Source organism: Leishmania panamensis, assembly GCF_000755165.1.
Source record: "Leishmania panamensis strain MHOM/PA/94/PSC-1 chromosome 35 sequence".
Taxonomy (NCBI): domain Eukaryota; phylum Euglenozoa; class Kinetoplastea; order Trypanosomatida; family Trypanosomatidae; genus Leishmania; species Leishmania panamensis.
The window spans coordinates 1227973-1253859 of record NC_025882.1 but is presented as its reverse complement, the minus strand read 5'-3'; the positions used below and the strand labels follow the sequence as shown (position 1 = coordinate 1253859).

Sequence of the window (25887 nt, the reverse complement as noted above, 5' to 3'; positions counted from 1 at the left end):
ATGGGTTGTCCGTGTGAATGTCTTGGCGTGAAGGTTCATGCAGGCGCGGTCGTGTTTGGTGCTTCAGCCCTTTTTTCTTTTGCTGGACACCGCTATCTCCATTCTTCCCCTCCTGTCCCCAGCATGTGCTGGCCGCCCACCGCCTCACCCGCCCTCCAACCGTCTTGCTGCTCGCATCGTTGTTCTGTTTTGCTTATTTTTAGCGCCTCCTCTTTCTGCTCGTCGCTCTCTCTTTCGCCTGGATGGCGAGGGGGACACCTCGGCATGTCACATCGCAGGGTCCAGTAACCCCCCCCTCCCCACTTTATTTGGGAAAGCCAAGCAGCACCCCTATGCCTGCCAATATCGAACCACCTCTGGCGGTGAAAAGGTCAGGCACCCACGACGTAGGGGAGGTCAGTGCGATGTATCACCATCGAGGTCGGCGGTCGTGTCCTGACTGGTGTTGCATTGGGATGACCTACAAGAGTGCGTACGTCTGCACTAGCCACATGATGAGCAAAGCAGCAGTGTGACTCCAATGCGCCTTACCCGGCCCTCACTGCCCACTGGTGTGGGGAAGCCTGAGGGGCTCCGAGGAATGCACCAGGTGGCGGCCGACACAGTGGAAGCGACTGAGAGGCGACCAGCGGTGCGAGGATTGACTGGAGTTTGAGGTAGAGACCACGTTTCAGTGGCTGAGTCGGCGCATTGCTGTATCGTGTGTCCACCGCTGCTTGGTACTACACAGTGTGCCTGTGACAAGCCGGGGGTCGAGTGTAGGTGAAATCATGTTGAATGGCAGTGAGTGGACACGTTGGAGCGAAAAGGAGGCTCTCTCTTACGTGTAGTGGTAGTGTTGCCTCTCTTCATGTTTGATTATTTCTAAAGTGAAGCAGGACACAAGAATCACCCTTAACTGAAACAGAGGGCGTACGCACACACGCACACACAGCAGACACGTGAGCGATGCAGTAAGGCGTAGCTGCTGACTGTAGTGGCTGACTCCGTGCAGCCTCTATCCCACCCAACGTACTTCGATTAGAAAGCAGTGAAGTCCGTCGGCATGTGCGCGCGTCTGCGTCTGTCTTCGTTGGTATGGAAGTGACACGGGGGATGTGTTGGTGGGCCGTTGTCCGGGTAGTGTTTCGAGCACGCGCGTTAAGCAGACGCACATGCAAGGGAGATGAACGACGGAAGGAAAGGGCTACTACACCGTTGTGGTGGATCTCAAGCCCCGTAAAAGCACGCTCCTACCGCAGCTCAATTTTCAACAGAGAAAAGGAGTTGATTATGCAGACGAGTACCACGAAACAGCTGAATGCATCGTATCACACGTCTGTGAACGTGTGGGTGTGTGTGGGGAGAGGGGGAGGGGCGGTGACTGCAGGATTGTTTTAACGAAAGCGTATCTCGAAGATATCCACGCGCATACAGTGGTGGGGTATTCGTCTCTTCCGCTCCCCACGAAGCTTTGGTGGGCAGGGAGGGCATGTTGCACTCCACTATTCGTGTGCCTGGTGTTAGACTTCTCTCCTCTCCGCACAGTTCCATTCGCCTGCTGATTCCTGCAGTGTACTTCCCCTCCCCCCCACTACCTCTCTCTCCCTCTTCTCCATCTCTTTCTCTCTCCGCTGCCAATCCGTGCTGCTCATCTCGCCGATCAGCAGCGTGTGCTCTTTCACGTTTCCGCAGACACATCGTCTCCGCCTCTTCTTTTGCAAAGATGGTTGCCGTTCGCGCGAAGGTTGGCTCCCGCAGCTACGTCCGCCAGAAGCAGCTGGTCAAGGGCAAAAAAGTGTTCAAGATCGACTGCAGCATTCCGGCCGCCGACGGCATCTTCAGCGAGGATGTGCTTGGCAACTTCGAGCAGTTCTTCCACGACAACACGAAGCTGAACGGCCGCAAGGGCAAGCTGTCTGACAAGGTCCGCCTGTCGATGAACGACAACGTGCTAACCATCACCACCACGATGGCGTACCGCAAGAAGTACTTCAAGTACCTCACCAAGAAGTTCCTCAAGAAGAAGGACCTGCGCGACTGGATCCGCATCCTCGCCACCGGCAAAGGGACGTACCAGCTGAAGTACTTCAACATCCAGGACCAGGAGGAATAAGACCACAACCGGTGGGGTGGAATCGATGCGTACGTGCACAGGGCGCATGTCAGCCTCCTCCAGGCTCCAGCACCCACTCACGTGCACACCCGCGACGAACCACGTGGATGTGGAGCGGTAAAAACACACGCTCTCTCTCTCTTGCATTGTTTTTTTTTTCCTTTTTTCCCCCTTCATCATTTCGTGGTGGTATGACAGTCGCCGAAGACGAGATGGACAGGGGGAGGAGGGGGCAGGGGAGAAGGAGGGGAAGGACAGGTGGTCGTGCCCACGCATCTTCTCTCCCCTCCCCCAGCCACCACCTCTCCCCTCCCTGACTCGAGCGCTGCCATCTCTACTGAGAAAAGAAAAAGAACAAAATAGCGCACAACAGTAATGTGGAAACAAACATAAAACCACAGATGGTGATTGGGCACTTGATTGTGATGCTCGTCAAGGTGTGCGGTGCTGTGCGAGCAACACATACGTGTGTGGGTGGGTGTGGGTGTGGGTGTGGCGTGTGCCCGTACGCCTCTGCGTCGGCAAAGGAGTTGCTCAGAGAGGGGAGGCAAGGCAAAGAAGGATGAAGATAGCGATCATGCCGACAACTTCCCTTCCTAGCGTTCATCACCCTTAAAGCCAGCCATGCAATTCGCGAAACGGAGTGTGCTGCCGAGCCGCTACCCCCGTCCACACATACACACTGCGTCGCGAGCGGGCAGTGTGCTTCCTCTCGCTATTTCGATGCTCAGATGCGTTGTATCGCGATAGATCCCCTCTCTTTCCCATCCCCCTCCGTTGCTCCTCTCCTCCTCCCCCTCCTCCTCCTCGCATTCCCTGCTGTCTATCCATACCCTTCTCTCTCTCTCTTTGAATGTGTGTGTGACCGTCAGTGATCTACATTCCTTGTGTCGCATTACTTGTCAATGTTGCGCCTCACGGGCACCTCGTGGTACTACCGCGCCACAGCGGAGCTGGACCGGCTTCGAGGCATGCTGCGCGGTCGTGCACGGCTGGAACGCAAGGTTGGGTTGAAGCGCATTACCTTCCTTATGCGCACTCAAACTCGCTACCGTGTGGAGTACAAGGCTCACTGGGAGCGCGCCATTGTGCGTAAGAACGTCGATAGCGCCGCGCACGAGCACGGCAGTGGGTGGCAACACCTCCGCAACGACCTGGCTCGGCAGAATTTGATGCTTCTGCCTCGCACCCAGCAGCAGCTGGCTCAGTACGAGCCGCTGGCATTTCGTGCTGTAATGGAGCTGTGCGCCTCGCGTGTGGCACCGCCGCCGCCGCCGATGACGGCTCAGGTGCCGGAGGAGGCCTACGCAACGCGCCCGGAAGATCCGCTAGTAGCGCACCCGGCGGCGAGGCGGCAGCTGAAGGAGGCTGTCGAGCGCATGCTGTGCGCCGGCCGCTCTGAGGTGCTGCAGCGAGAAGGCCCGCGCGCAACGCTGACGTGGATGGACGCATGGAAAGAGTACGATGTGGGTGCGACGACACCGAAGTGATGTTTACCAAGCGGCAGCGCTGCTCGTGCGAAGGCGCGTCGTGGTGCTGTGGTGTTACTGTTCGTGCTACTTTCCTTTTCGGAGTTGCGGTGGAAGTAAGCGGTTGTGTCTCCAGGAGTCGGACCCAGTCAGAGAGAGGCGGAAGGAGAGAGAGAAGGGGGGGCCTTTTGTGCGGCGAGTCCGTGACGGCACACGCCTTTGGCTATGGTGCGCCTCTCTTTGCCGTAAGCCCCCGGCACCATCGCATCGCTCGTTTTCCTTTCAAACCGCAATGCACTCTGTCTCTCCACCTTACTGCGTGTATTCTTTCTTTTTACCTCTCTCCCTCTCTCTCTTGTACCTCTGTGTGTTGCTTACGGTCACACACGCTCCCCTCCAATACCACTCTGCGCTGTGCTTGCGTGTGTCTGTGCGTGGATGCGCAACGGGTACACGTCATGACACACACACACACACACACACACACGCAAAAAGGCAACTGACGTATCAATCACTTACAGCGGTCAGTGCATCTCGCTGCTCTCAAGCACTACAACCCCTTCATAAACAGCAGCCCGTTTCTTTTCTTCGACTTCTGGCTGCCTGTATATGCCTACCTATCGCTCCCCGCCTCGACCACGTACCGTCCGCCTCTGCCATGGTCCTCACCACGTCGCCAGATGTCGGGGAACCGCTCATCAGCCTCGCCGTTTACTGCCCGCTGCTCTGCGCTGACAAGGAGGAGCGCGGGGCGGACAACATTCTCTTCTACTTCCCACCCGACACGCACCTCAACTCGCAGATGAACCAAGTGGGCTTCTGCATCGCCATCAGCTCCCTCGCACCTCGCTTTGGGGTACATTCCAGCCGGCTTCAGACGATCCGAAAGCAGCGCAGCAGTGTCTGCCTACTGAGCCCAGCGGAGGACCTGTGGGTGAGTGCACATGTACGTGGCGGCAACGAAGCCGCACTCACCACGCACCACCTACTACAGCTCAGCTGTGCCTTGTTTGAACTGCTTTACAGTGCGGACACAATGGGGCTTCTCACCTTACCCACCATCGAAAATAGCAGAACGAAAGGCTCACCAACGCTCTCCGGCAGCTCAACCTCCTCGAACCCAGCGGCAGAGCAGGCGGCCACCTCTGACACTGCGGCACGCGCGGCGTTGCGGTCCTTCTTCACCAGATGCGCCACCTTCATCTCGAGCGTTTTGTCAGCACAGTGTAAGGCGCGCACTGGTGAGACAGAACCGACTAGTCGGTCAGCGGCTGCCATGTCAGCACAGGACTGGGCTCACTACCTCTCCGCTGAAGCGTCTTTTGGACTCCCGCTGCGCTTCGTGAGCAACCGCGAGTTGTCTTCACTGCAGCTGGGACGCGTCGAGGAAGTGGTGCGGCACATTTTGTGGCAACGTGCGGGTTGCTATGCAGCCGCGCCCGATGGTGACACACCGTCGTTGCTGAGCCGTAACCATGTACGCTACTGTATCTTTAATTTGCCGCAGCTGCACGTAGTCGTGGCAGACAGTCAGCTGCCTCGTATTGTGGTGCAGGTCTTGAGGTACTACCTTGTCCTGCATGCACCGATCGTTTGTACTTCGTTTCAGTGCTATGTGCAGCCGGACGGGCTGTGCAACGTGGCTGTCTGGTTGGATGGAAACGTAGTCGTTGTACTAGTCGAAAGTCATGACGACCTGTCAGCTAACGTGGGCGGGCGAGCAGTGTCCTCGGCTCTGCTGGAGCACGCCAGCATCATTGGCGCCAAAGTGCGCCAACTGCTTAGCAAATCAGCGGCTGGGGCCACCACAGTGGAGGCGAAAGACGCCTACTGGCTCTCCACACACAGTGTGACAGCACATCAGATGTACTACAAGTCGACTGTAAAACCGTCAATTGCGGCATCGAACGGCCTCGTTGCACACTGGCGCTTTAGGGGTGCTGTGGTAGAGGGGACACCTCTCCGCCACGTGGTGCCCGGCCTCATCGAGTACGTGCAAACACTAGTGTACTGGACAAAGTTGCACCTACCCTCCTCCACCTTGACCAGCGTGCTGGAATGTTGGACGCGCTGGAACTCGCTCTGGTTGTACCTGCGCTTTGCCAACTCCACAGTAACTGTTCTTGCTTGGCAGCAGCAGCAGCAGCAGCAGCAGCAGTCCTCGGTGAGTGTTCGCCAGCTTGCTTACGAGGTGCAACGTCTCCTCCTATTAGCGCCGTAGTCAGTGAACGTTACCTTTTGTTTCCCTCTTTTCCTGGCACAAGGGCACACAAGCTCTTTCTTCCAGTGCACGTGCGATGGCAGCAGTGTGTAAGCTGCATCATGATCATCTCTCTCCCGCTACGCCGTTGCTATGCGCAGTGTTTCTTTTGTGGTTTTCATAGCGGGCTGGGTGGAGGCTTCTGCCAAACTTGCTTGTGCGCTTCTCTGCACATCCTTGTGCGTATGTGGAGAGAGAAAGAGAGAGAGAGAGAGAGAGAGAAAGTGGTGCGCGTAATCGCTAACGCCGATGATGCGCAGGCACGCACACATGGATTTCTCTTGCTTGTGAATTTTTTCCCTTCTGTCGGTGCGAGCCGACGTGACAGGACCGCCTGTCCTCTCAAAGCTCGCCAGTACGAACGGAAAAACAAGTGTGCGAGTAGTAAGGCGGTATGCGCTAAGCCGTGCACCTCGTACCCACGGCCCTGGGCTTAGAGAAACACATAGCCCATTGCTGTGGCTGCACCGGCTATCCTCCATCATCACGTACTCCCCCTTGCGCTCCGCCACTGAAGCCAACTTAGCCACTCACCCTCTTTTGCTATCCACTCCTCACCTCACCCACACCAACCACTCACCCAATTACTTAGGGGTCTGCTATGCTGGCTATCCCTCACCGTGACACACACTCATCCAGGAATCCACATTAATGTAGAGGGCACTAGCGAAAGCCTCTTTCCCCGTGTTACAGGTGGGTTCCTCTCTCCTTGGACCTCTCCCTAACAACCCTTCCTCTCCTCTACCTCAATTCACGTTGTATCGGTTAATCTTCTGTGTGTAGCTGTGTGGACAGCGCACGCTTGATTCTCTTTCTGATTTGTTGTTTCTCTCTCTCTCTCTTCTGCACAATTTGTATATTTTGTGAACCTCACGAACGACGCTGTCTTCAGCGACGTCCGCCTCTTGGGCCTCGCTGTCTTTGAGGGTGTGTGTATGCGCGTGTGCGGGTGCAGCTGTGCCTGCTGGGCATACCCCCTTCTCCTCCCCCCCCCCCTCTCTCTATGTGTGTATGGTTGTTTCTTGCCATCTTTACCATAGCGCTTTCCGCTCAGCTCTTTAGGTGGCCAGGTGTGTGTGTGTGTGTGTGGCCACTGACAAACACCAGAGAGATTCGATCCCTCAACGGAAACTCAAAAGAAAATGCTCTCAAGCGGTGCCCCGGTAGCAACGCGGGAAGATGATTACCCGGGTGACATGCTTTGTGTCCCCCTCCACCGCTTCGGGGACGGGTGCGTTGCCACAACCAATGCGTCGGCAGGGCAGCCTGTGCGCGCACCACGCAACGAGCGGGCGATTGATGTGGTGGTGAACGGCAGTAATAGTGACCACGAGATGGAAAATGTTCAGGCTAGCCCGTGCGAACGCGATGACGTGCAGACTACGGCGGCAACAAAAGCCGCCAACAACACTGGAGTGCGTCGGCGCAGGATGGGTGAAGTGTATCCAATCATGAAGAACACGATCTACTCTGATGAGGAGTGCGATGTCGTGGTGCTCAACTCGTGGGACTGCGGCACGCTATTCATCCGCTACCTCAATGGCCTCTTCCAGTACTTTGTGCGCAATCCCAAGCCGATGGGGCTCATCCTCACTACGGCGATCATTCTACTCTTTTTTAAGTACTCTCAGCAGGTTGTTGTGAAGGCGGTAAACGCTGCTGTACGGGCGCACCCCGGACTAGAGCCGACCGACACCCTCCGCAGCGCCGTCATGTCCTTCACAGAGGAGCTGCGCGGCCTTGAGCAGGTAGTGCAGACCATCGGTTGGGCCTACATGCGCAATTCTGTGATAGGGTATGACATCAGCACCTCCGCTGACACCACCTTCTTCTCGCTCGTCAGCAGCTTCCAATCGAGCTTCACAGCCAACGTGAAGACCTACGTCGTGTACACTTTGCCCAGGGCAGCCTCGACTGGCTTCACGAGTGCCCACTGGGGTCAGATCGGCTGTGCCTCCGAAGACAACAACAGCTCCGTGTGCTTCTACGTGGACGAAAACGGCACAGTTAGGCCGTGGAACACGGTTACAAACGCCAGCGACGGCGGCCCCTCGATGAGTGGCGTGTACATTGAGGGGTGCATGCCTGACCTGCTCTCCGTAGCAACCACGGCCACCAAGGGAAGCACCCTGGCCGCATCGGGGGTGTGGACTCGGGCCTCCATGACATGCAGCATCTTCTCGCAAAAGCCTGTGCGCACAGTTACCTACCTTCTACCCATCGCCTTCAACGCCGAGGGCTATGCGACCGCCATGGCCGGCATAGACGTGAGCGTAGGGCTGCTGATAAATAGCGTGAAGGTGACGGCCACGCCAAACATTGAGCTCGTCGTCGTGGACAATCGCTACAGCGCCAGCGAAGGCGGGCAGTTTGTGTACGACTCCTTCAACGAGTCGATTTTTTGGTCGACCTCGTACGGGGTGCTCAATGCGCCGGTCAGTCGTGTCAGGGACTTGGCGGAAGCGATTTGGCGGGAAAACGACGGCACCCTGGCAGTGAACGGGTCCTTCTACCTGAACGGACTCATCTATCAGTCGTTAACGATGATGTCGCACTGGACGCTGATTGCCAGCTCGCCGCTGGCTCTCTCTGTGGCGGAGGTAGCTGCCACCCTGAGTGCCTTCGTGAAGGAGAGCAAAGGTATCGCGGCTGCCGTGTCAGGCCTTTACCACGACTGTGAGATAGCCGCCACCAAGCAGCAGAACAGTATCACGGTGGAATCGTTTGGTCAGATTGAATTCGCCTTCGGCATACAATTGCACTCACTGTACACGCCCTACGTGCTTGCTGGCGCCGAGGAGGGCAGCAGCAGTAGCTCGTGTGCGTCCTCAAATGCGACTGCCAAAAACACTGCCCCTCAGGCATCTTTGCACTCGTCATTCTCCTCGGCAGCGGCAGCGTTCAGTGGTGCCGGCGCCACGAACAACTCCCTGCACGAATTCAGCACTGGCAGCGGAAGCGTCAACCACGTGTCGTCGTCCTCGTCTGCGCCGGCACAGCCATTGGTGCCGTCCTCCACCGCGAACGATGCCATAGCAATTCCTGTGGCCTCAACCGACAGCAGCGGGAAGACTATGGAGGAGACGGTCGCGCTTCCAGCGACGACAGGGCGTCGTCCGGTGAATATGTTTGGCGTTGATGCCGCCTGGAGCGCTAGTGGCGGCAGCGCCGCTGCAGCAACAAGGCACAAGTGGGGCGTGTGCGGATGCACCTACTCGTCCTCTACGCAGATGACGTGCTTCTATACGGACTCGAACCAGCTGGAGACCTTCTTCGAGGGGTCGGTGTTCAGTGACTCCGCCAAGGACAAGATCGAGACGAGGAAATTAAGCACCTCGCTTCACGGCACCTTCACGAAGCAGTACATTGAGGGCAACACGGCCACTGCAGGGTTCTGGACAAAGCCGTACCTCCGCACCGATACCACCGGAAACACGTCTGTCATCGTGAGCTACGTGTACCCAAGCGTATACGACAGCAACGGCTACGTGACGCGCGCTACCGTTCTTGATACAACCGCAGGGTGGATGGCGAGCACCCTAAAGGTGAATCAGCATAGCGGGACGACAGCGTTATACCTGATCGATCGACGCGACGAGGGCACCTTCCTGGCATCCAGCACCGCCGCGCACGCGGTGAATGCGATGTATACCGCGCTGAGCACGCCAGACCCGGAGTTCGACCGGATCGCGAGCGCCGTGTACAGCACCGCCGGCAACACCTGGGAGCGATCGTTGTCGCTCCACATGGGATCAACCTTGGTAAACTACCAGGTCTTGGAGGGCCAATGGGGCGTCATTGAGGTTATGCCGGGGGATGTGGCGCTCCAGCGCTATCTGCCCACTCCGGCGGTGACCGGCGCCACAGACGCACTGCGTCTGCTGCCACACGAGGAGACGGTGCAGCTGTTCCTCTACGTTGGTAGCATCCTCCTCGTCTTCTTTCTGAACCTGCTCATTTTAGGCTGCAGCCGACTGGGTCAACAGTGAAACTGCTCCCCCTGCTGCTGTGGTGGATAGGCAGAGGCACGTAAAGATGCGAGACTCAGATGGCACGTTTCCCAGTGCGTGTGTACGCGTGCAATTTGTTTTTTTTTTTGGGGGGGGGGATTCGATGTCTCACACCTCGTGGATGGAGAGAGGGGGGGGCGGTGATGGTAGTGTGGAGATGTGTCGTCAGGGTGTACGCTCTCACCCTCCCACCCCGCCTCTCTACACGCTCTCCTTGTCTCCCCTCCACCTCCCTCGTTTTATTTCCTGCAGAAGTGTCCCTATTCGATTTCTCCACGCTTCCTGGCATCACGGATTTACTCGTTTTGTCTCTCTCTCTCTCTCTTCACGCCCTCCTTGCGGTGTCTGTGCACTGCTGTAGGGCGTGTGTGTGTGTGTGTGTGTGTGGTTGTGGCAACGGCCTGCCTTGCGGTTAGCCATTTCCCTTTCGCTCTGCCCCTACTCTATGCAGTGAACTGTCACGCCTCTGGTACCGTTGGAGGAAGGCGTGAGCGAACCACACGAGCAGCAGTTACAAAATAAAAACGCCCAAACGCACCAGCAGGTCCCCTGGTTCCTGCTGCAGCACAGGATGCCGCACTCCTCGATCGCTGGCACACCTGTCCTGTACGCGTGTCTCCGAAACACTGCCCTTCCTTCCCCTCCCTGGCACTTCCACACACGGTCGCACACATCAGCTCAGCTATCTCTGTGTTGGAAATCGCCTATGCTGCTGCCTCTCCTCTGCGCGAGGCATACTGCCCAGGTGGTGGGAAACAGCGGGAGAACCAGATAGGGATGTCTTGCGACTCGCGATTGGGTCAGACACTCGTGTCTCCTACCCTGCATCTCCCCACCCCCTCACTCATCCCTCACCCTTACCGTAACTCTTATCTCCTTTCTCCCTCTAATGGGCATCTGTGCCCGGTACGGACTGATTCGGGATGTATCTACCCCCGTGGGCTCTGTGTAACACACATACACGTGCACATGTCAACATCAACTCCCCCCCCCTCCCTCCTGCTTCTTCTATCCCCTCTTAGTCAAAGTGGCAGAACACACCCGAAACGACGGAACGACCACAGGCGCAGTAGCGAAAGCTATGGACAGTCTCTACTTCATTAGCAAGGCGCAGTTCCACCAGCTCGCTACGCATATCTCTCTCTACCATGAGGACATGTCCGCCGGCTACAAGCACCTCAGCACAGATGCCTTGATGGCGGTGGGGCTGAAGCCGCACAAGTTCACGTACTGGAACGTGCCCATGATGAGTGGGTACCTCGGCAAAACGGTGCCGCTCGACATCCACGGTGGGTATGTGATGATCGACGAGGAGAAGGTGATGCCGATGGCAACGAGCTACGGCATGCTACGCTACGCCCTCCTGACCAGTGCGGTGCGCGCCAAAGAAGGCGGACGATGGCGGTACGACTTCATGACCATGAACGTCACCCTCGCCGCCGGCTCTGCAGCTGGGTTCGGTCTCTTGTCGTTTGGCCGAAAGCGCATTGGCTGGATGCGGCATCACCCAATCGGCTCTGTCATGGTGAGCTTTGCCGCCTGCCTCACCACCACAGTGATCGCCCGCCAGGGTATCAAGGAATTAGGCATCGGTATTGTTCAGGCACAAAATAGTCATAAGAAGGCGTTGAATAACCTGCACTGTGTCGACTGTCTCGAAGACGTTAATACGTACACGCTAAACCAGATCGAGGAGCTCAAGGCCCAGCAGATCCCACAGCAGCCAGGCATGCCACCGCCGCCGGAGGAGTACGTGAAGCGCTTCAAGAAAGGCGTAGAGATGCAGTGCAAGCTGCTCGAGACCGACATGGATGAGGTGCGCCTCATCCGTAAGTGGGCGAGAGGATCGCTGTGCGATGTCCATCAGCACCTCCGCGAAGACCCGACGGGCTACAAGGAGCCGCACGGGATCGCGCTTCTCGCCTCGGACCACGCACGCGCAGCTGAGCGGCCGCCGCTGGCGACAGAGCCTGACGATGCCAAAAGAACATCAGCAAAGAAGTAGCACCTATCCTCATGTCTGTGTGTGTGTACAGTTGTGTTTGAGGAGGAATTGGCTAGCAGGAGCGAATGACGCTCGTGGCGTAGGAACTTCTGCCTACCCCCCCCCCCGCCATCCACGGATGGGGATTGCTGCTTTGCATACTGAGAGGAACGCAAAGCGCTACGATGGTGACCCCTCTCATGCATCTTTGCCGGAAAGAGTATGTCAGCGAGGAAAAGGGGTAGCAGAAGTTCCTGAGCGTGCGCGTGCCTGTGTATGCGTAAGCCAGCGAGGGCAGGAAGGCATGCTAGGACGAGTGTTCTTTCTCTGTGAACGCCGTCTCCTCAAAGCGTGACGTGTTCTACCCAATCTTTTCTGCAGTCATGGTGAACTGGGCAGTCACTGCACTCCCACCCGAGGAAAGGAAAAAAATTCCTCCCTGGGTGATCCTCTCGAGGCGATGGGTGTGCCGCACACGCGCATCTGTGATTTGCATCCATCACTATGATCATCTCTCTCCTCCTCTACTATCTTTTTCTAACCCTGTCTCCACAAGGACAATGACGTCACGCAGTGAGTGCCCCCGCACACCCTCAGAGACACCAATAGCGTTGACGCACTGTCCAGCTGGGATTGCCGCCCTGCTCCTCCTCCCTCCTTCGTGGGTCAGTCATGAAGAAGGCGTACGACATCATCGTAATCGGTGCTGGCGCTGCGGGTTGTGCGGCCGCGCGCAACTGCGCTTTACAGCACCCTAGTGCCTCCATCGCCCTCATCGAGCAGGGTGGCCGCGCGGCTGTTCCGCAGGTGATTCGAGTGCCAGTAATGCAGCCCTACATTACATCAACGCGGGCGGCAAGGCCGTTTCTACAGACGTTGACATGCGTCGCGGAGGACAATCTAGCCAGTCGCTCTCTGGTGTACACGCGTGGCCGTGGCCTTGGCGGTAGTTGCCTTTGCAATGACATGAAGTACATGCGCGGCACTCGAAAGGACTACGAAGGATGGGCTGACGCCTCCTGGACCTACGACACGCTGTTGCCAGTGTTCAAGAGTCTGGAGGCGAATTCGCGCGGTGGTTCGCGCGACCATGGTGAGGCCGGTCCCCTGCAAGTAACGGATGCGCAGCGCAGCAACATTGACTCGAGCATGAATGTGCGGTTTTTTGAAGCCTGTGAGGCAGCGGGAGTGCCTGGGACAAATGACCTCAACACTGGTAAGACGGATGGCTTCTCAGCCATGCAGTCCTACATCGATGGAGGTGCGCGCGTACAAGCCTTTGACACGCTAATTGAGGGCACGCAGCACCGCACCCCAAACCTCGATCTACTGGTCAACACTTTCGCTGACCGCATCCACTGCAAGGGTGGAAAGGTGCGCGCCGTGGAGGTTGCGCACCGCGGAGACAAAATGGTGCTTGAAGTTAAGCACGTTGTCGTGTGCGCTGGAACGCTGCGCAGTCCCCTCCTGCTGCAGCGCAGCGGCATCGGTGCGGAAGGTACCGTACTGGACGCCCCGGCGGTTGGGCAGAACTTAATCACCACAAGCGCCGCTGATGTCGTCTTTTGCATTGGCAACGCAGTCAATGTCTACAGCAAGTCCATCAGCTGGCGTAACTCGAAGTATCTGTACCAGCAGTGGCGCGAGTACAAGGAAAACCGCACCGGCGTGTTCAGCGCCTTCGTCGAGGGTGCTGCGTACGTGCGGTCGCACCCGCAGCAAGACTCGCCGGATCTGTCTCTTCTCTTCTTTCGCACTCCACAAATGGGGACGGCGAACTGGGCGCGCTGCTGGCCGATCGACGGCTTCACAATGCGAGTGACGCATCACTACCCGTCGAGTCGCGGCGAGGTGCGCTATGATAGCGACAAGGACACCACGCTCATTCGAAGCGGGATGCTCTCGACAAGAGAGGATGTGCTGGCCATGGATGAGGGAGTGCAGTGGGTGGGACTGCTGACTACGCGTGACGGCACGCTGCGGTCAGTGTACCATGTCGATGAGAACGGACGGCATGTGAGCCCGTTCTGGTCCTACAACGCGGTACTACGTCACCCCCGCGGCGGCCTCGACACACAACGCGACACAGCCGCCTTCTTGGCGGAGCACGTGAAGAGCGGCGGAGATCTCTATGGAACCTGCGCCATGGGCACCGTGGTGGACAGCCAGCTGCACGTGAAGGGGATTGACGGGCTGCTTGTGGCGGACAGCAGCGTGGTGCCTGTGCCCACAGTGGCGAGCAGCAGCACGATTGGCAGTGCCATCGGTGCTCGCGTCGCTTCCTTCATTCAGTGAGGGGTGATAGTCTAGCACGGCCACCTCAGTTCTGTGCCTGGTCTCTCTCCATTCAGATAAGCGTACGTGTCACTGCGTGGTGCTGCAGTTGTGGCAGCTGCGGCTCTGTCGAGGCATCACTCTCAGCTCCCCACCATAGTTATGTACTCATGAGTGGTGTGGTCATCGTGATCTTTGCCGAGTCGTGCAACCTCCAGTGATTCCTCCCTCACAGGCACATCATCAGAAAAATAAAAATGCAGCGACGGAGCGAACCACACAGACGCAGATGTTAGGTGGAATGCCGGAGAGTTGGGTGTAGAGCGCGCGTGCACGAAGTGATGGTGTTTAACTGCGCAGCCGAACTTGATCGAGAATCGTTCAGCACCTGCGCGGCTCCAATACGTGAAGTCGCGGTGGTATTGGAGACTTCCCTGGCGTGCTCACTGCACTACCACCCCTCCCCTTGAAACTGAAATGCCTCTCGCTGTCACTTCCTCCGTGGCACCTCCCTTCTTACTCTTCCTCGGCCTTGTTATTCCTTCCTTCATCGTTTTTTCGGCTACGGCGACACACACCTCCTATGACTCGGCACGGACACGTCACCGCGCAACTACGCTGTGCCATGCACACACAAAAAGAGGCGAACATACATGAAGCCGCGTAGTGCTGGCGCTTGAGAAGGGCAACCTTAACGCATTCTTTTCCTCCTCTCCTCCTCATCCTTCTTCGTTGCGCACACACTTACCTCGCTCCGCCTCTCTTCACTGTGAGAGCATTCTTCGCATCCCTTGAGCAGCCACTTATTTCCGCACACCCTAGCATACGCTTCATATCAAGCAAACATAGACGCACACGCTACCGCGTTCTCCGCCACATTTACTCCCTCGGTCCTCCGTCCCCTCTCCTCCTTCCCTTCCCCTCCCCCCCCCCCCTCATACACACCCCGTCCCTGCAGGGAAAAGAGGAGTGAAATTGTTTCTCTCAAGTTACGACTTAAGTTTTCGGTGCCTGTGTGTCGCTGCTGCGACGTGCTCGCCATTGGGGGACGACGGATCTCTCACACCTGTGACGGAGTGCCTCCGATACAGGGACATATATGCATACAACCAATAGATACGCACACTTTGGAGGGTTTCTCTTTTCTTCGTCTTGTCTTTCCTGTGTACGACGACACAGGTAGATCGATAGATTTCAGCGGATCAAGCGTGATTGTATCCGCCCCACGCACTCTGTGGCGTCAAGACGCTGCTGTGTTTTTTGTTGTTGCTGTTGTTTGATTTCCCCATTGTGGTACACTTCGTGGTGTTACTGCCGTTGCGTTCGTCCTCTCACATTTAGTTAGCCCCTCGGCTCCCTCGTTCTTTCGGTGTCCCGTTCTCTTTCCTCGTCGCTCCTTCCGTCCTTTTTTTTCCCGCCCTCTTCTGCAGTCCCCGCTGCCTAGAAGAAGCGGAATCTGGAAGCGAACGAAGCACAGCTCTCGCTTGATGGCCAAGCCATCAGATGCGCGCTGCCAAACACAGTGAGACACAGCGGCATACAGCGAAAGGCGTTCTTACACTCGAGCGAAGACATCGACTCGTTCGTAGTCGGGCACCCCCTACCCGTCTCTCTTTTCTAGCCGTTTGAGCGAGTTACCCCCCCCCCCCGCCGTCCCCTTGGCTATGTCATCCTACGCTGAGCTCCTGCAGACATGCGCAGAGTTCCAGGAGAACTTTTCCGCCTTGACTGGCAAGTACAACGCTCTCTCACTGGAACTCAAGAACGCCAAGGCAATGTGTGAGCGCAAGCAGCAGCAGCTAGACGAGGCAGCGGCGCGTGAAGAGCAGCAGCGCAAACAGCTTTTAGAGCTGAAGAAAGAGGCAGAGGACGCCGCTACGTTTCGAGAGCGATACCACGCAGCTGTCGTGACGATAGAGCACCTCAAGTCCCAAGTCGCTCGTGCGCATCAAAAGGCATCGGATACGTCGCTGGAACATGACCAAGAAGTGCAGCAGCTGAAGCAGCAGCTGGAGGACATGATCAGGCGTGTGGAGACGGCGGCAGACGGGCAGCGGTTGCGCGAATCGCAGAGGCAAGCGTTGGAATTAGAGGAACGGTGCGCCACCATCAATGCCCAGCTACTGGAGGATCGGGAGCGGCACAGCCAGCAGCTGCTGACAGCCCACAACGCACTGCGCGAGCAACAGAGCCGCAACCTCGAATTGGAGCAGCGCTACCGTACCATGGAGGCGGATGTGGCAGAGATGCGGGAGGCAGTGCGGCGCTCAACCGAGCTGCAAAACGAGGCGGTTCTGCTCAAGGAGCGCTTCTCGACCGCCGCCACGGTGGCGCAGCATCAGGTAGAGGAGCTTCGCGCGGACGCGGAAGAGGTCCGCCGCCGGCTCACTCAGCTCAAAGAAGACCACCAGGCGCAGATGGACCAGTTAGCGCAGGATGCAACAGAGATACGAAACGAGTTGCAGGAGCGCGTGGTGTCTCTCACGGCAGACCTCTCCACAGCACAGCGCAATCTGGCGGAGGAAAGAGCTCTTCACCGTCAGGTGCAAGCGAGTGCAGAGGAACAGGTGGCGCAGGTGCGCAACGCATCAGTGGTGGAAACGAGCGCACTGCGTCGCGCGCAGGCCGCCCTCAAGGAGGAGAACACGCGACTTCAGTGGCGTCTCGAGAAGATGAATAGCGAGCTACGCGATGAACAACAAGCTCTGCAGGCGGTGCAGGCGCGCCACGATAGCCTGGCGGCGAAGCTGCAGCAGTCCCAGTCTCAGCTGGACACCGCTGCCCAGCAAGAGGCGTGGTTGACCTGTGAAAGACAGAGCGTTGCCGACCAGCTGGCCGTCGCTCGACAGCAATTGGATGCGCTCAACAAGGCGCTCATGCATCACGAGGAGGTAACACTGCAGGTACAGCAGCTGACCATGCGCTTGGCGAACGCGACAGAAGAGGCGCAGAACCATCGGCATGCTGCCCAGATGTGCGAATCACAGCTGCGTGAAATGGAGGAAGCCTCTGCGCTCAAGGTGCGAGAGCTGCGACGAGAGCTGAAGGCGTACAAGAAGCAGCGCGCCAGCGAGGCGGCACGGGCCGATCGTCTGCGCCGCAAGTTGATGACCGCCCTGATAGAAAAAGACGCAGGGCTGTATCGCGCCTCCCGACTCACTGGGCACGCCATCCCACTTGCTGAGGGTGAGCCGGCCACCATTCCAGCCAGCAGTGCGGTACTCCCGGAGAGCGCTTACAGAAATGTTATTAGTATGCTGAGAAACCAAAGCCAACAGGCAGAGGAGCTGCATACTCGTCTCGTGCAGTTGGCCCGGTGACAAGCGGTGCACTATGTGGGCGTAACGGAATGCCCTCTCTGGTAGGCGAGCTCGTTCTTCTGTGTGACTGTCTCGATGCGCATACAATAGATATACATGCCCTCTGTGCGGCTCCTTTTTTTGTTTTTGCTTCTCTCAAATCCGAGAAGCGACCCCACTCACCTAAGAAACGGTCAATTCTTTTCTGCTCCGCTCTCTCTCGTGTCCCTCAAAGAGAGAGAGGGACATAACGTGGGAACACACCTCCGTGTGGGCCTGCGTGCCTCCTGACGGCACTGCACACAATCAGCAACGCTATGAAGGAGAAATGGTCTTACGTAGCTCTTCTTTTCCTCCTCCAGTGGTCCACCCATTCACCCGCCCCCTCTTCACTCCTACTTTCATTCTCTGCCTCCCTCTCTCTCTCTCTCTTGCCCTCTCTGGATGTGCCTGCGTTGGCTCCCTCTCTTTTCCTTGACAGGAATTACCGTACACGTACACACACCTCCATCAAACCTCCTGTCCGCGCTTTACCCCCCCCCCCCTCCCAATTTGTTCATCGTCACCGTTGTCTTTTCGTTTTCCCCCCTTCTTAGGACGCGTAGTCTGTGCACGCACGCACACCTGCAACCGTCAAGCGAACTTCTTCAGCAGCGAAATAAACCGGAAAAGAAAAAAACACAAACCTGCTTCGATTCCTCTGGCATAATGACGGAGACAATCAAGTGGAAAAACGTCACCATTCAAGACGAGGTGGTCCCCAAGCACACGGATATCAAGCTTCCCGATGACCCCTCCGAACTTATCTATATGGCCAAGCTGGCCGAGGAAGCGGAGCGCTTTGATGAGATGCTCCTCTGCATTCGCAAGTACGTTCGTCTGAACAGTGAGCTCGACACGGAAGAGCGCAACCTGCTGTCAGTGGCGTACAAGAACGTGATTACGCCGCGCCGCAACGCGTGGCGCGTCATCACCTCTATCGAGGGTCGCGAGAACGCCAAGGAAACCAGCACAACACTACCCTTGGTGGTGAACATGCGAAAGGAGTTAGAAGCGGAGCTCTCCCCGCTCTGCGACGACCTACTCAGTCTTCTCGACACTTACCTCATCCCGGCTGCCCAGGGCGGTGAAGCGAAGGTCTTCTACCTCAAGATGAAGGGCGACTACCACCGCTACTACGCTGAGATCGACCCCGGCGATGGCCAGCGGCAGGCAGCCTTGAATGCTTACCAAAAGGCAACCGACGTCGCGAACTCGTCCCTCGCTCCAACGCACCCGATTCGGCTCGGCCTGGCGCTGAACTTCTCCGTGTTCTTCTACGAAATCATGAAGGAGCACGAAAAGGGCTTCCAGCTGGCTCGTCAGGCATACGACGAGGCCGTGACCGAACTCGAAACGCTCGACGACGAGGCGTATCACGAGTCCAACACGATCGTGCGCCTCCTCCGCGAGAACCTCAACTTGTGGACGGATGACCAGCTGTAAGATAGTGCGCTGTTGTTGTTTTTTGGAGGAGTGTCTGACAGCAGCAACAGCAGGAAGACGGCGGTTGCGTTATGGCAAAATCCTGTTCAGGTCACGCTCTGACTGTGGTAGTAATGATGCGGGGAGCGTTACTCACTGCTTCACTAGCAACATGCGCACAAGCGACCACAGAAGTAACGCTCTCGCACCTTCTTTTCTTCCCTTCGGCATTTCCTTCGCATTACACCCCCCCCCATTGTCTCCATGCCTCCGCACTTTGTACACTCGTTCTCTCTCAGCCTCCTCGACCAAAGCAGATGCGCCGACCAAAACACCCAAGTGCACTCACCTTTGCGAATTCTCAGACGAGGACGGGCACGCATGGAGCAGTATAGAACCCCTGTGCAATACGTATGTACTTGGGTCTCTCTGATGCCCAAGAAGCGTTTCCGATTCGTGTTGTAAAGCTGCATTCCATGAGGATGCGCGTGTCGATTGCTGTGATCCTCTCCGCGAGTGTGTGGGGATGTGTACTTGTTGGTGTCGATGTGCCTCTTCCGCTTTGGTGTGAGTAGCGCGAAAAGGAAGGCACACAGGCACACGCATTGAAACCGCCGCATCGCGGGGGCTGAAGGGGAAAAAGGACGACAATGTGGCGGTGCGCCTCCCTGAAACAAGAGGCGGCAGCTTCCTAGGATAGACAAAATGTACTGACGAAGAGACGACTGGGTATGTTTGCCTCGTTTGGTTCGTCTTTTTTGCTCCTCTCGAAATTCCTTCCTGGGGGTTTCTTCTTCTGGTGTGTGAGTGTCCGGGATGGCCGGGAAAAGCAACTGCAGCATCGATATACGCGTCCGTTGCACAGAGAGAGAGGGGGGCACCAGCACGAAACAAACGAGCACACCAACGTCCAAAGGCAGCTACGGCCATACGCACATCTTTACGTGCCATGTTTATAGGACTCCTTCTTTTTCTTTGCTGTGACATCACCTGAGCCCAGAGACACGCGTTTGTTTTCTGTCTCTCTCCCAGACCTCGGTGGTGCATTCCCTTTATATATCGTCGTTATTTTGCTCTTCCAGCCTGGTCTTGTTTCTGAGGCTCGAAGTCGTCCATCTCCCCCTCCTTCTCTCCCCTTACATCTCTGTTCCCGCTTCCTGCTGCCACGATTGAGGATGTGCTCGTCGCACCTTTGTGGGCCTTACAGAGAGAAGCAATCTCTCTCAGTTTAGGTGCGCTTCGCTTTCTCTCTCCTTTGCGTGCTGCCTTGATGACCTGCGACTGTAGCCACCAATTCAGCGGGACGCGCAAAGAGGAGGGGGAGTCGTATTACATAGGGGAGAAGATGACGCACACGAACGACTCAGCGTTAAGGAGAAGGTGGTGGAAAAGAGATGGGCTGTAAAGAACAGAGAGGAAAACACAATGGCGGACAAGAAAGGCTGATAAGTGAGAGAGGCGAAGGAGCAGGGTGGTGTATATTTGGACGCATCTCTTGATGTTCCTTCCTCCGATTGTATGGCTTTGCCTCTTTTCTGTTTTTTCTCGTTTCCTGATTCCCACTAGTACTTTCGGTGTTTTGTCCGTTTTGCATTCCATGTTGCTGGTGATGGTGTTTGCACGCATGTGCGTGTGTCATGGCTGGGTGTCTCTTCTTCCCTCTCTCCCTCTTTCAGGAGTTGATTTGGTGTTTTCCACTTTTACTAAGCTTTGCTGTGGCTCTCGCAAAGGTCAGCGATCGCGGCGATGGCGCGGATTCGCTTGAACTTGTTCGTGAGAGTGGTACGCTTGTGCGACTGTGTGCTCGACTCGTGTGCTCGGATTTTCCCCTTAGTTCTCGCGTCCGTGTTTTGTTTTCCTTTTCGCTCTTTTTGTTTGTTTTGTTCGCTTGTCTGTTTTGTGGTTTGCCTCGCAAGGCTAAGTTGTATGGGGGAGAAAAGGGGGGGACGGGCGCACGAAAGATAAGCTCACATGGGCGCCAACAGCAGAACAAGCGCACGCGAGAAGGATCTCCAGAAAAGGAATGGGAAAAAAAGTAAAGGAGAACACTAGGACAGCCAAAGACACAAAAATTAGCTGAGCGATTCACTCCTACGTGGTAACACGCTCCTTCGAACACATTAGATGGAACAATTCCCATGTCGCCAACTCCTCCGTTCCTTTTTGGTGGTGTTGTTCTGCAGTGCGTGGGTGTAATGTACGCGTGGCTTGTGTTTGCGCTTGTGTTTTGCCTTTGGTGGTGTGCACCTCCTGGTACTGTAAAGCAGCATCGAGAAGAAATGATAATTCAAAAAAGCGGCAACAACAACAACAAGGTGCTCTGGCTGGAGAAAGCACCTAACAGAAAGCGACCCCCCGCTCTCTCGCGCTTTTGCCCTGATGGTCTTCGCACGTGCACTCTCGGAGCGGAAGAGAGCAAGAGTCACTACACTGTTCTGTTTCTCTCTCGCCCCCCCCCCATCCATCCTACTATTGTGGTGGTGAAGGACGCGTGAAAGACAGCACTCGTGCGCCCTCCGCGGTAGCGGTGCTGTTTCTCCATTCACCCTTCTCTGTTTCCCCCCACCCACCCACCCCCCTCCTCCTCTGTTTCCTCCTTTCCGCCTCCCCTCCCCTAGATTCCTTTACCCTCTGCCCTGGTGTAAAGGTGGGATTCGCCTCCTGTAGGCATTGCAGTGGGGTGTGTGGTGGACAGGAGGGAGGCCACGAAGATGGAAAGGCGGAAGCGTCAAGCAGAAAAGGACTGCATACTGTTGTTGCCAACACCCATGTATGCATGCTAGCCTCTTCGACATACCCGAAACGCCTCTAGTCCTCCTCCCACGTTCACTGGCTCACTACTTCTTTCCATCATTGTCGTCCCCCCCCCCTCCCCTCCTTCTCTCTTCCCCTGCAGCGTGTAAAACTCAGGCGCTTCTGTGGTTGAGCATAGTGACCGGCGATAGTGAGATGAGGCGCACACAGCCGAGTGGCGCCACTTTGAAAAAAAAAAACGCACGTTTCCGCCACAGTAGACGAGTATCTGTGGAAGGCGCGACTCATTTCGTAGCTCCACCGCGCCAATCCCACTCTTGCATCCCCCACTCCTGCGGCTCTTTCCCCATCCCTCCCTTGGAGTTGTCGCGCAGGCCGTCGTGTGTGCGTCATCCTCAAAGGATCCTCGGGCATTTTTCTTTACCGCAAAGACACACCGCACACCGTCGCAGACGCCGCCAACAAAACTTCTTGAATGGCTGGACCTGTGACCCGCCCCCCTCCCCTCCCCTCCTCTTTTTTCCGTTCCATAAAGCCCTCTACATGTGAGGGAGGACACCATCAAAGGCCCAAAGAAACGCACACGCAGACACGCTCACTCACACACCGACGGGAACGCAGTGGGAGATGCCAACGTGGCTCAATGTCGCCGAGAAACCCAGCGTTGCCAAGGAGATGGCGCAGAGCCTCTCGGGCGGTCACTGCCGCACAGTGCAATCACAGTCTCGCTTTAACCCAGTCTTCGAGTTTAACTTCGAGGGTAAGACGATGCTGGTCACGTCGGTAGTGGGTCACCTCATGGAGGACCAATTCCCACCCAACACCAAGAACTGGTCCACCTACCCATTTCAGGGTCTCTTCTCGGCACCAATCTCCAAGTACGTGCGAACCGATCTCGAACCGGTGAAGAAGAACCTCGAAGCACTCGCCACTCGAGCTGACGCGCTCATTCTGTGGCTGGACTGCGACCGGGAAGGCGAGAACATCTGCTTCGAGGTGATGCAAGTAGTGCAAAGCAAGCGACCACAGCTGCAGGTGAAGCGAGCCCACTTCTCTGCCCTCACCGCACGCGACTTGCTGAACGCCGTGCACAACCTCAAACTTCCAGACAAGCGTCTCTCAGATGCAGTGGAGGCGCGACAGGAGATGGACCTGCGCATCGGGGCGACATTTACCCGCTATCAAACGGTGAAGTTTCGCCACCTGTTTGCCGAGGTTCCCGGTGTGCTGAGCTTTGGCCCTTGTCAGTTCCCTACCCTCGGCTTTGTGGTGCGGCGCTACTGGAAACAGCAGGGATTTGTCCCGGAGGACTTCTTCACTCTTCAGGTGCAACATGGTGACACCAAGTTCTACAGCAGTCGCGGCTCCTTGTACGATCAGGTGGCGGCCACCTTGATCTACGAGGACATGCTGCAGGCGGCGGCGGCGGAGGAGCACAAGGGCCATATCACCAACGTGCAGCAGCGTCCAAGTCGCCGACGCCCGCCAGTGCCACTGGCTACCGTCATTATGCAGAAACTGGCCGCAACGCACCTCCGCATCTCCTCTGAGCGCTGCATGACGCTGGCTGAGTCCCTCTATCAGGAAGGCCTAATCTCGTACCCACGCACAGAGACAGACTCCTACACCTTTCAAGAGAGCGAGCTGCTAGAGCTAATTCGACTGCAAATTGCAAACCCCGACGTGGCCGAGTATGCGACAGCCATGTTGGCCGATATCGCCGCGCGCGTGCGCCCGCCGCTCCGCGGCGGTCACGACGACAAAGCGCACCCGCCCATTCACCCAACCAAGGCCTGGAACGCGACGCGGGACGAGCGCGGCAGTCTGTACAATCTGATTGTGCGTCACTTTCTCGCCTCACTCTCCCCCGACGCAGTCGCCGCGACAACACGGGTGTCGGCGGAGTTTGGTGGGGAGTCGTTCTCCACCGGTGGGACAACGATCGTGCAGCGCGGTTGGCTGGACATCTTCCCGTACGAGCGGTGGGACAGTACGTGCATCCCGAACTACCAGATAGGCGACACGTTTGAGCCAACAACCGTGCTGCTCAAGAAGGGCCGAACCTCAGCGCCGCCCCACCTGACGGAGTCGCGTCTCATCTCGCTGATGGACAGCAACGGTATCGGGACAGACGCCACCATTGCTCAGCACATCAAGACCGTGCTGGATCGCGAGTATGTGAGGCGGGAAGGTCAGTCGCTGGTGCCGACGACGCTGGGGATTGCCCTGGCCTCCGCCTATGAGTCCCTCGGATTGGCCAGCCTGCTGCAACCGCAGTTGCGGGCGCAGATGGAGTTGGCGATGGGCGACATCGCAAACGGCGCCGCCACAAAAGCGCAGGTGGTGGCGGCAGCAGTGCAGCTCTACGAGGAGATCTTCAGTCGCCTCATGGCCAGCACAGGCGCATTTTACGAGGAACTCAAGCGACATCTGCGCCTAGCAGCGGAGACAGACGCGCATGCCGTCCAGGTCACAGTGGTGAAGGACAATTTCATCCAATGTGGAACGTGTGGCCGACACATGGACCTCGTCGAGCGCGCCGGCGAGCGCGATCACGATCGGGAGGTGTGGAGTGTGCGCTGCCGCGGGTGCAACAAGATGCATCGGCTGCCGAACGGCCGCCTCAACACTCTGGAGCCGGTGAACCCGCCACACACCTGTCCACTGTGCGGATTCGTCGCGCTACGCGTCACAAATCGCGAGAAGCAGACGTCCTACCACGTCTGCCCACACTGTTTCGGAAGCCCGCCGAGGGCATGGAACGTGACCGGCTGTGGTACTGCCGGCGCAGATGCTCTCCTTCCCGACATCGAGGCCGCGGCCGAGTTCCGCTGCTTCCAGTGTACTGCCGACTGCCCCTTGGCGAAGGGACTCGAAGCGATAGGCATCACCACGTGCATTGCGTGCCACCAGCACGAACTGCGCCTACGCTCTGGGCCGAATGGGTTTTTTCTGTCGTGTAGGGGGTACCCCTCGTGCCACCTGAGCGTCTCGCTGCCGGCGGCGGCCTCTGTGAAGCCAAGTCCCTCGCAGCGCTGCCCCGCGTGCAACGCAGTGCTTCTCACATTCGACTTTAGCGGCCGTCAAGGGGTCCCGGGGCTGAACATGCTCGACACCATCTGCATTAGATGCGACGCACGCATCAAAGACTACATAACGGTAAAGGGTTTTCTAACGGGCGGCGCAAGCTCGTCAGCAATGCCAAGCAGCGCCGCCTCTGTAGCCTCCACCGTGACAGGGACGTACACGCTGCCCTCAGTAACGTCTTCCTCACGCCGCAGCGGGAGGGGAGGTGGGCAGCGGGGTGGCCGTAGTGGTGGGGCGGCGGCGGGGGAGGCGAACATGTCCACTGGCAGAGTCGACACAGTGTGTGGATGCGGTATGCCAGTGAAGCAGCTCGTCTCACGCAAAGAAGCTTCGCGCGGCAAACGCTTCCTCACGTGTGCTAGTCGGAAGTGCGCTTTCTTTCAGTGGCTCGACTGAGAGACGCCCTCCACCGCTGTCGATGTGCAACTGCGCGATGAGCTGCTTGTGCGTGTGTACAGCACCGCCAAGACCTTTGCCACGTTTATCTGCTGGTAGCCGATGAAACGCCCACTGTCTCCCTCCCCCCCTCGTCCCCGCACCCCTATATTCGCTCACTGCTTTGAGCCCTGCACCCTTCACAGGTCGCCGTGCAGTGCGTCGTTCACGCGCAACGTGCGGTTTGGCTCAACCAGACACAAAAGCAAACGGCAGTTTCGCTATCTCAAGTGTGAAGTGAGACACATTACCATCCGTAAGGTTTCCTCTCTATATAGGGGGGGGGGGGCTGGTGGATTCCCTTGCCCCCCCTCTCACCGCTCATTATGCGCATGACAGTAGCGCACTAACGTCTGCATGACTGAAGCAGCTGCGCGGGACAGGCGGTGTGTCAAGTACTCCAGTGTGGGGAGGGGGGGGATGAACACTCCTTTCTTTGCCAGGCGGGCGCCTCCAATGCGGTGGTGCCAACTGTTTCTGTTGACCCTTAGCCTCCTCCTATCCCCTCACTGTCCTTCTCCCTGCCCTCTCTTCTCTCTCCACATGCCCTTCTTAACCTTTTCTCACATGCAAACACGAACCGTCCGCGTACGTCAACATTCCGTGTGCACCAGCCCTCCACCGTCGTTCCACCACCTCCCTTTTCCGAACCCCAACCGTACGTCTTGCGTTGCTGTAGATACACGCATATGTATCTGCTCAAGTAGCTCTCCTCTATCGTTACGCACCGTGCACCAGCCTCGCTACTGTTCTTTC

The 25887-nt window shown here is 57.3% G+C and overlaps 9 protein-coding genes across 9 annotated transcripts, besides 1 other annotated feature; all 9 read left to right on the top strand.

Annotated features, from left to right (window-relative positions):
• Positions 1–237: 237 nt before the first annotated feature.
• Positions 238–809: a repeat region.
• An 896-nt stretch (positions 810–1705) lies between these two features.
• Positions 1706–2095, top strand: LPMP_353350 (60S ribosomal protein L22, putative; the record flags this gene model as incomplete). The annotated part of the gene is made up of 1 exon (XM_010704970.1): positions 1706–2095. One exon carries the CDS (start codon positions 1706–1708, stop codon positions 2093–2095), a length of 390 nt encoding a protein of 129 aa, XP_010703272.1.
• Positions 2096–3000: 905 nt separating this feature from the next.
• Positions 3001–3585, top strand: LPMP_353340 (hypothetical protein; the record flags this gene model as incomplete). Its single annotated transcript, XM_010704969.1, has 1 exon — positions 3001–3585. One exon carries the CDS (start codon positions 3001–3003, stop codon positions 3583–3585), a length of 585 nt encoding a protein of 194 aa, XP_010703271.1.
• Positions 3586–4222: 637 nt separating this feature from the next.
• Positions 4223–5785, top strand: LPMP_353330 (hypothetical protein; the record flags this gene model as incomplete). Its single annotated transcript, XM_010704968.1, has 1 exon — positions 4223–5785. The coding sequence occupies one exon, from the start codon at positions 4223–4225 to the stop codon at positions 5783–5785; it is 1563 nt and encodes a 520-aa protein (XP_010703270.1).
• Positions 5786–7158: 1373 nt separating this feature from the next.
• Positions 7159–9813, top strand: LPMP_353320 (hypothetical protein; the record flags this gene model as incomplete). The annotated part of the gene is made up of 1 exon (XM_010704967.1): positions 7159–9813. One exon carries the CDS (start codon positions 7159–7161, stop codon positions 9811–9813), a length of 2655 nt encoding a protein of 884 aa, XP_010703269.1.
• Positions 9814–10915: 1102 nt separating this feature from the next.
• On the top strand, positions 10916–11839 carry LPMP_353310 (hypothetical protein; the record flags this gene model as incomplete). Its single annotated transcript, XM_010704966.1, has 1 exon — positions 10916–11839. The coding sequence occupies one exon, from the start codon at positions 10916–10918 to the stop codon at positions 11837–11839; it is 924 nt and encodes a 307-aa protein (XP_010703268.1).
• A 651-nt stretch (positions 11840–12490) lies between these two features.
• On the top strand, positions 12491–14113 carry LPMP_353300 (oxidoreductase, putative; the record flags this gene model as incomplete). Its single annotated transcript, XM_010704965.1, has 1 exon — positions 12491–14113. The coding sequence occupies one exon, from the start codon at positions 12491–12493 to the stop codon at positions 14111–14113; it is 1623 nt and encodes a 540-aa protein (XP_010703267.1).
• A 1643-nt stretch (positions 14114–15756) lies between these two features.
• LPMP_353290 (hypothetical protein) lies at positions 15757–17412 on the top strand (the record flags this gene model as incomplete). Its single annotated transcript, XM_010704964.1, has 1 exon — positions 15757–17412. One exon carries the CDS (start codon positions 15757–15759, stop codon positions 17410–17412), a length of 1656 nt encoding a protein of 551 aa, XP_010703266.1.
• A 687-nt stretch (positions 17413–18099) lies between these two features.
• Positions 18100–18876, top strand: LPMP_353280 (14-3-3 protein-like protein; the record flags this gene model as incomplete). Its single annotated transcript, XM_010704963.1, has 1 exon — positions 18100–18876. The coding sequence occupies one exon, from the start codon at positions 18100–18102 to the stop codon at positions 18874–18876; it is 777 nt and encodes a 258-aa protein (XP_010703265.1).
• Positions 18877–22236: 3360 nt separating this feature from the next.
• Positions 22237–25092, top strand: LPMP_353270 (DNA topoisomerase III, putative; the record flags this gene model as incomplete). Its single annotated transcript, XM_010704962.1, has 1 exon — positions 22237–25092. The coding sequence occupies one exon, from the start codon at positions 22237–22239 to the stop codon at positions 25090–25092; it is 2856 nt and encodes a 951-aa protein (XP_010703264.1).
• Positions 25093–25887: the final 795 nt, after the last annotated feature.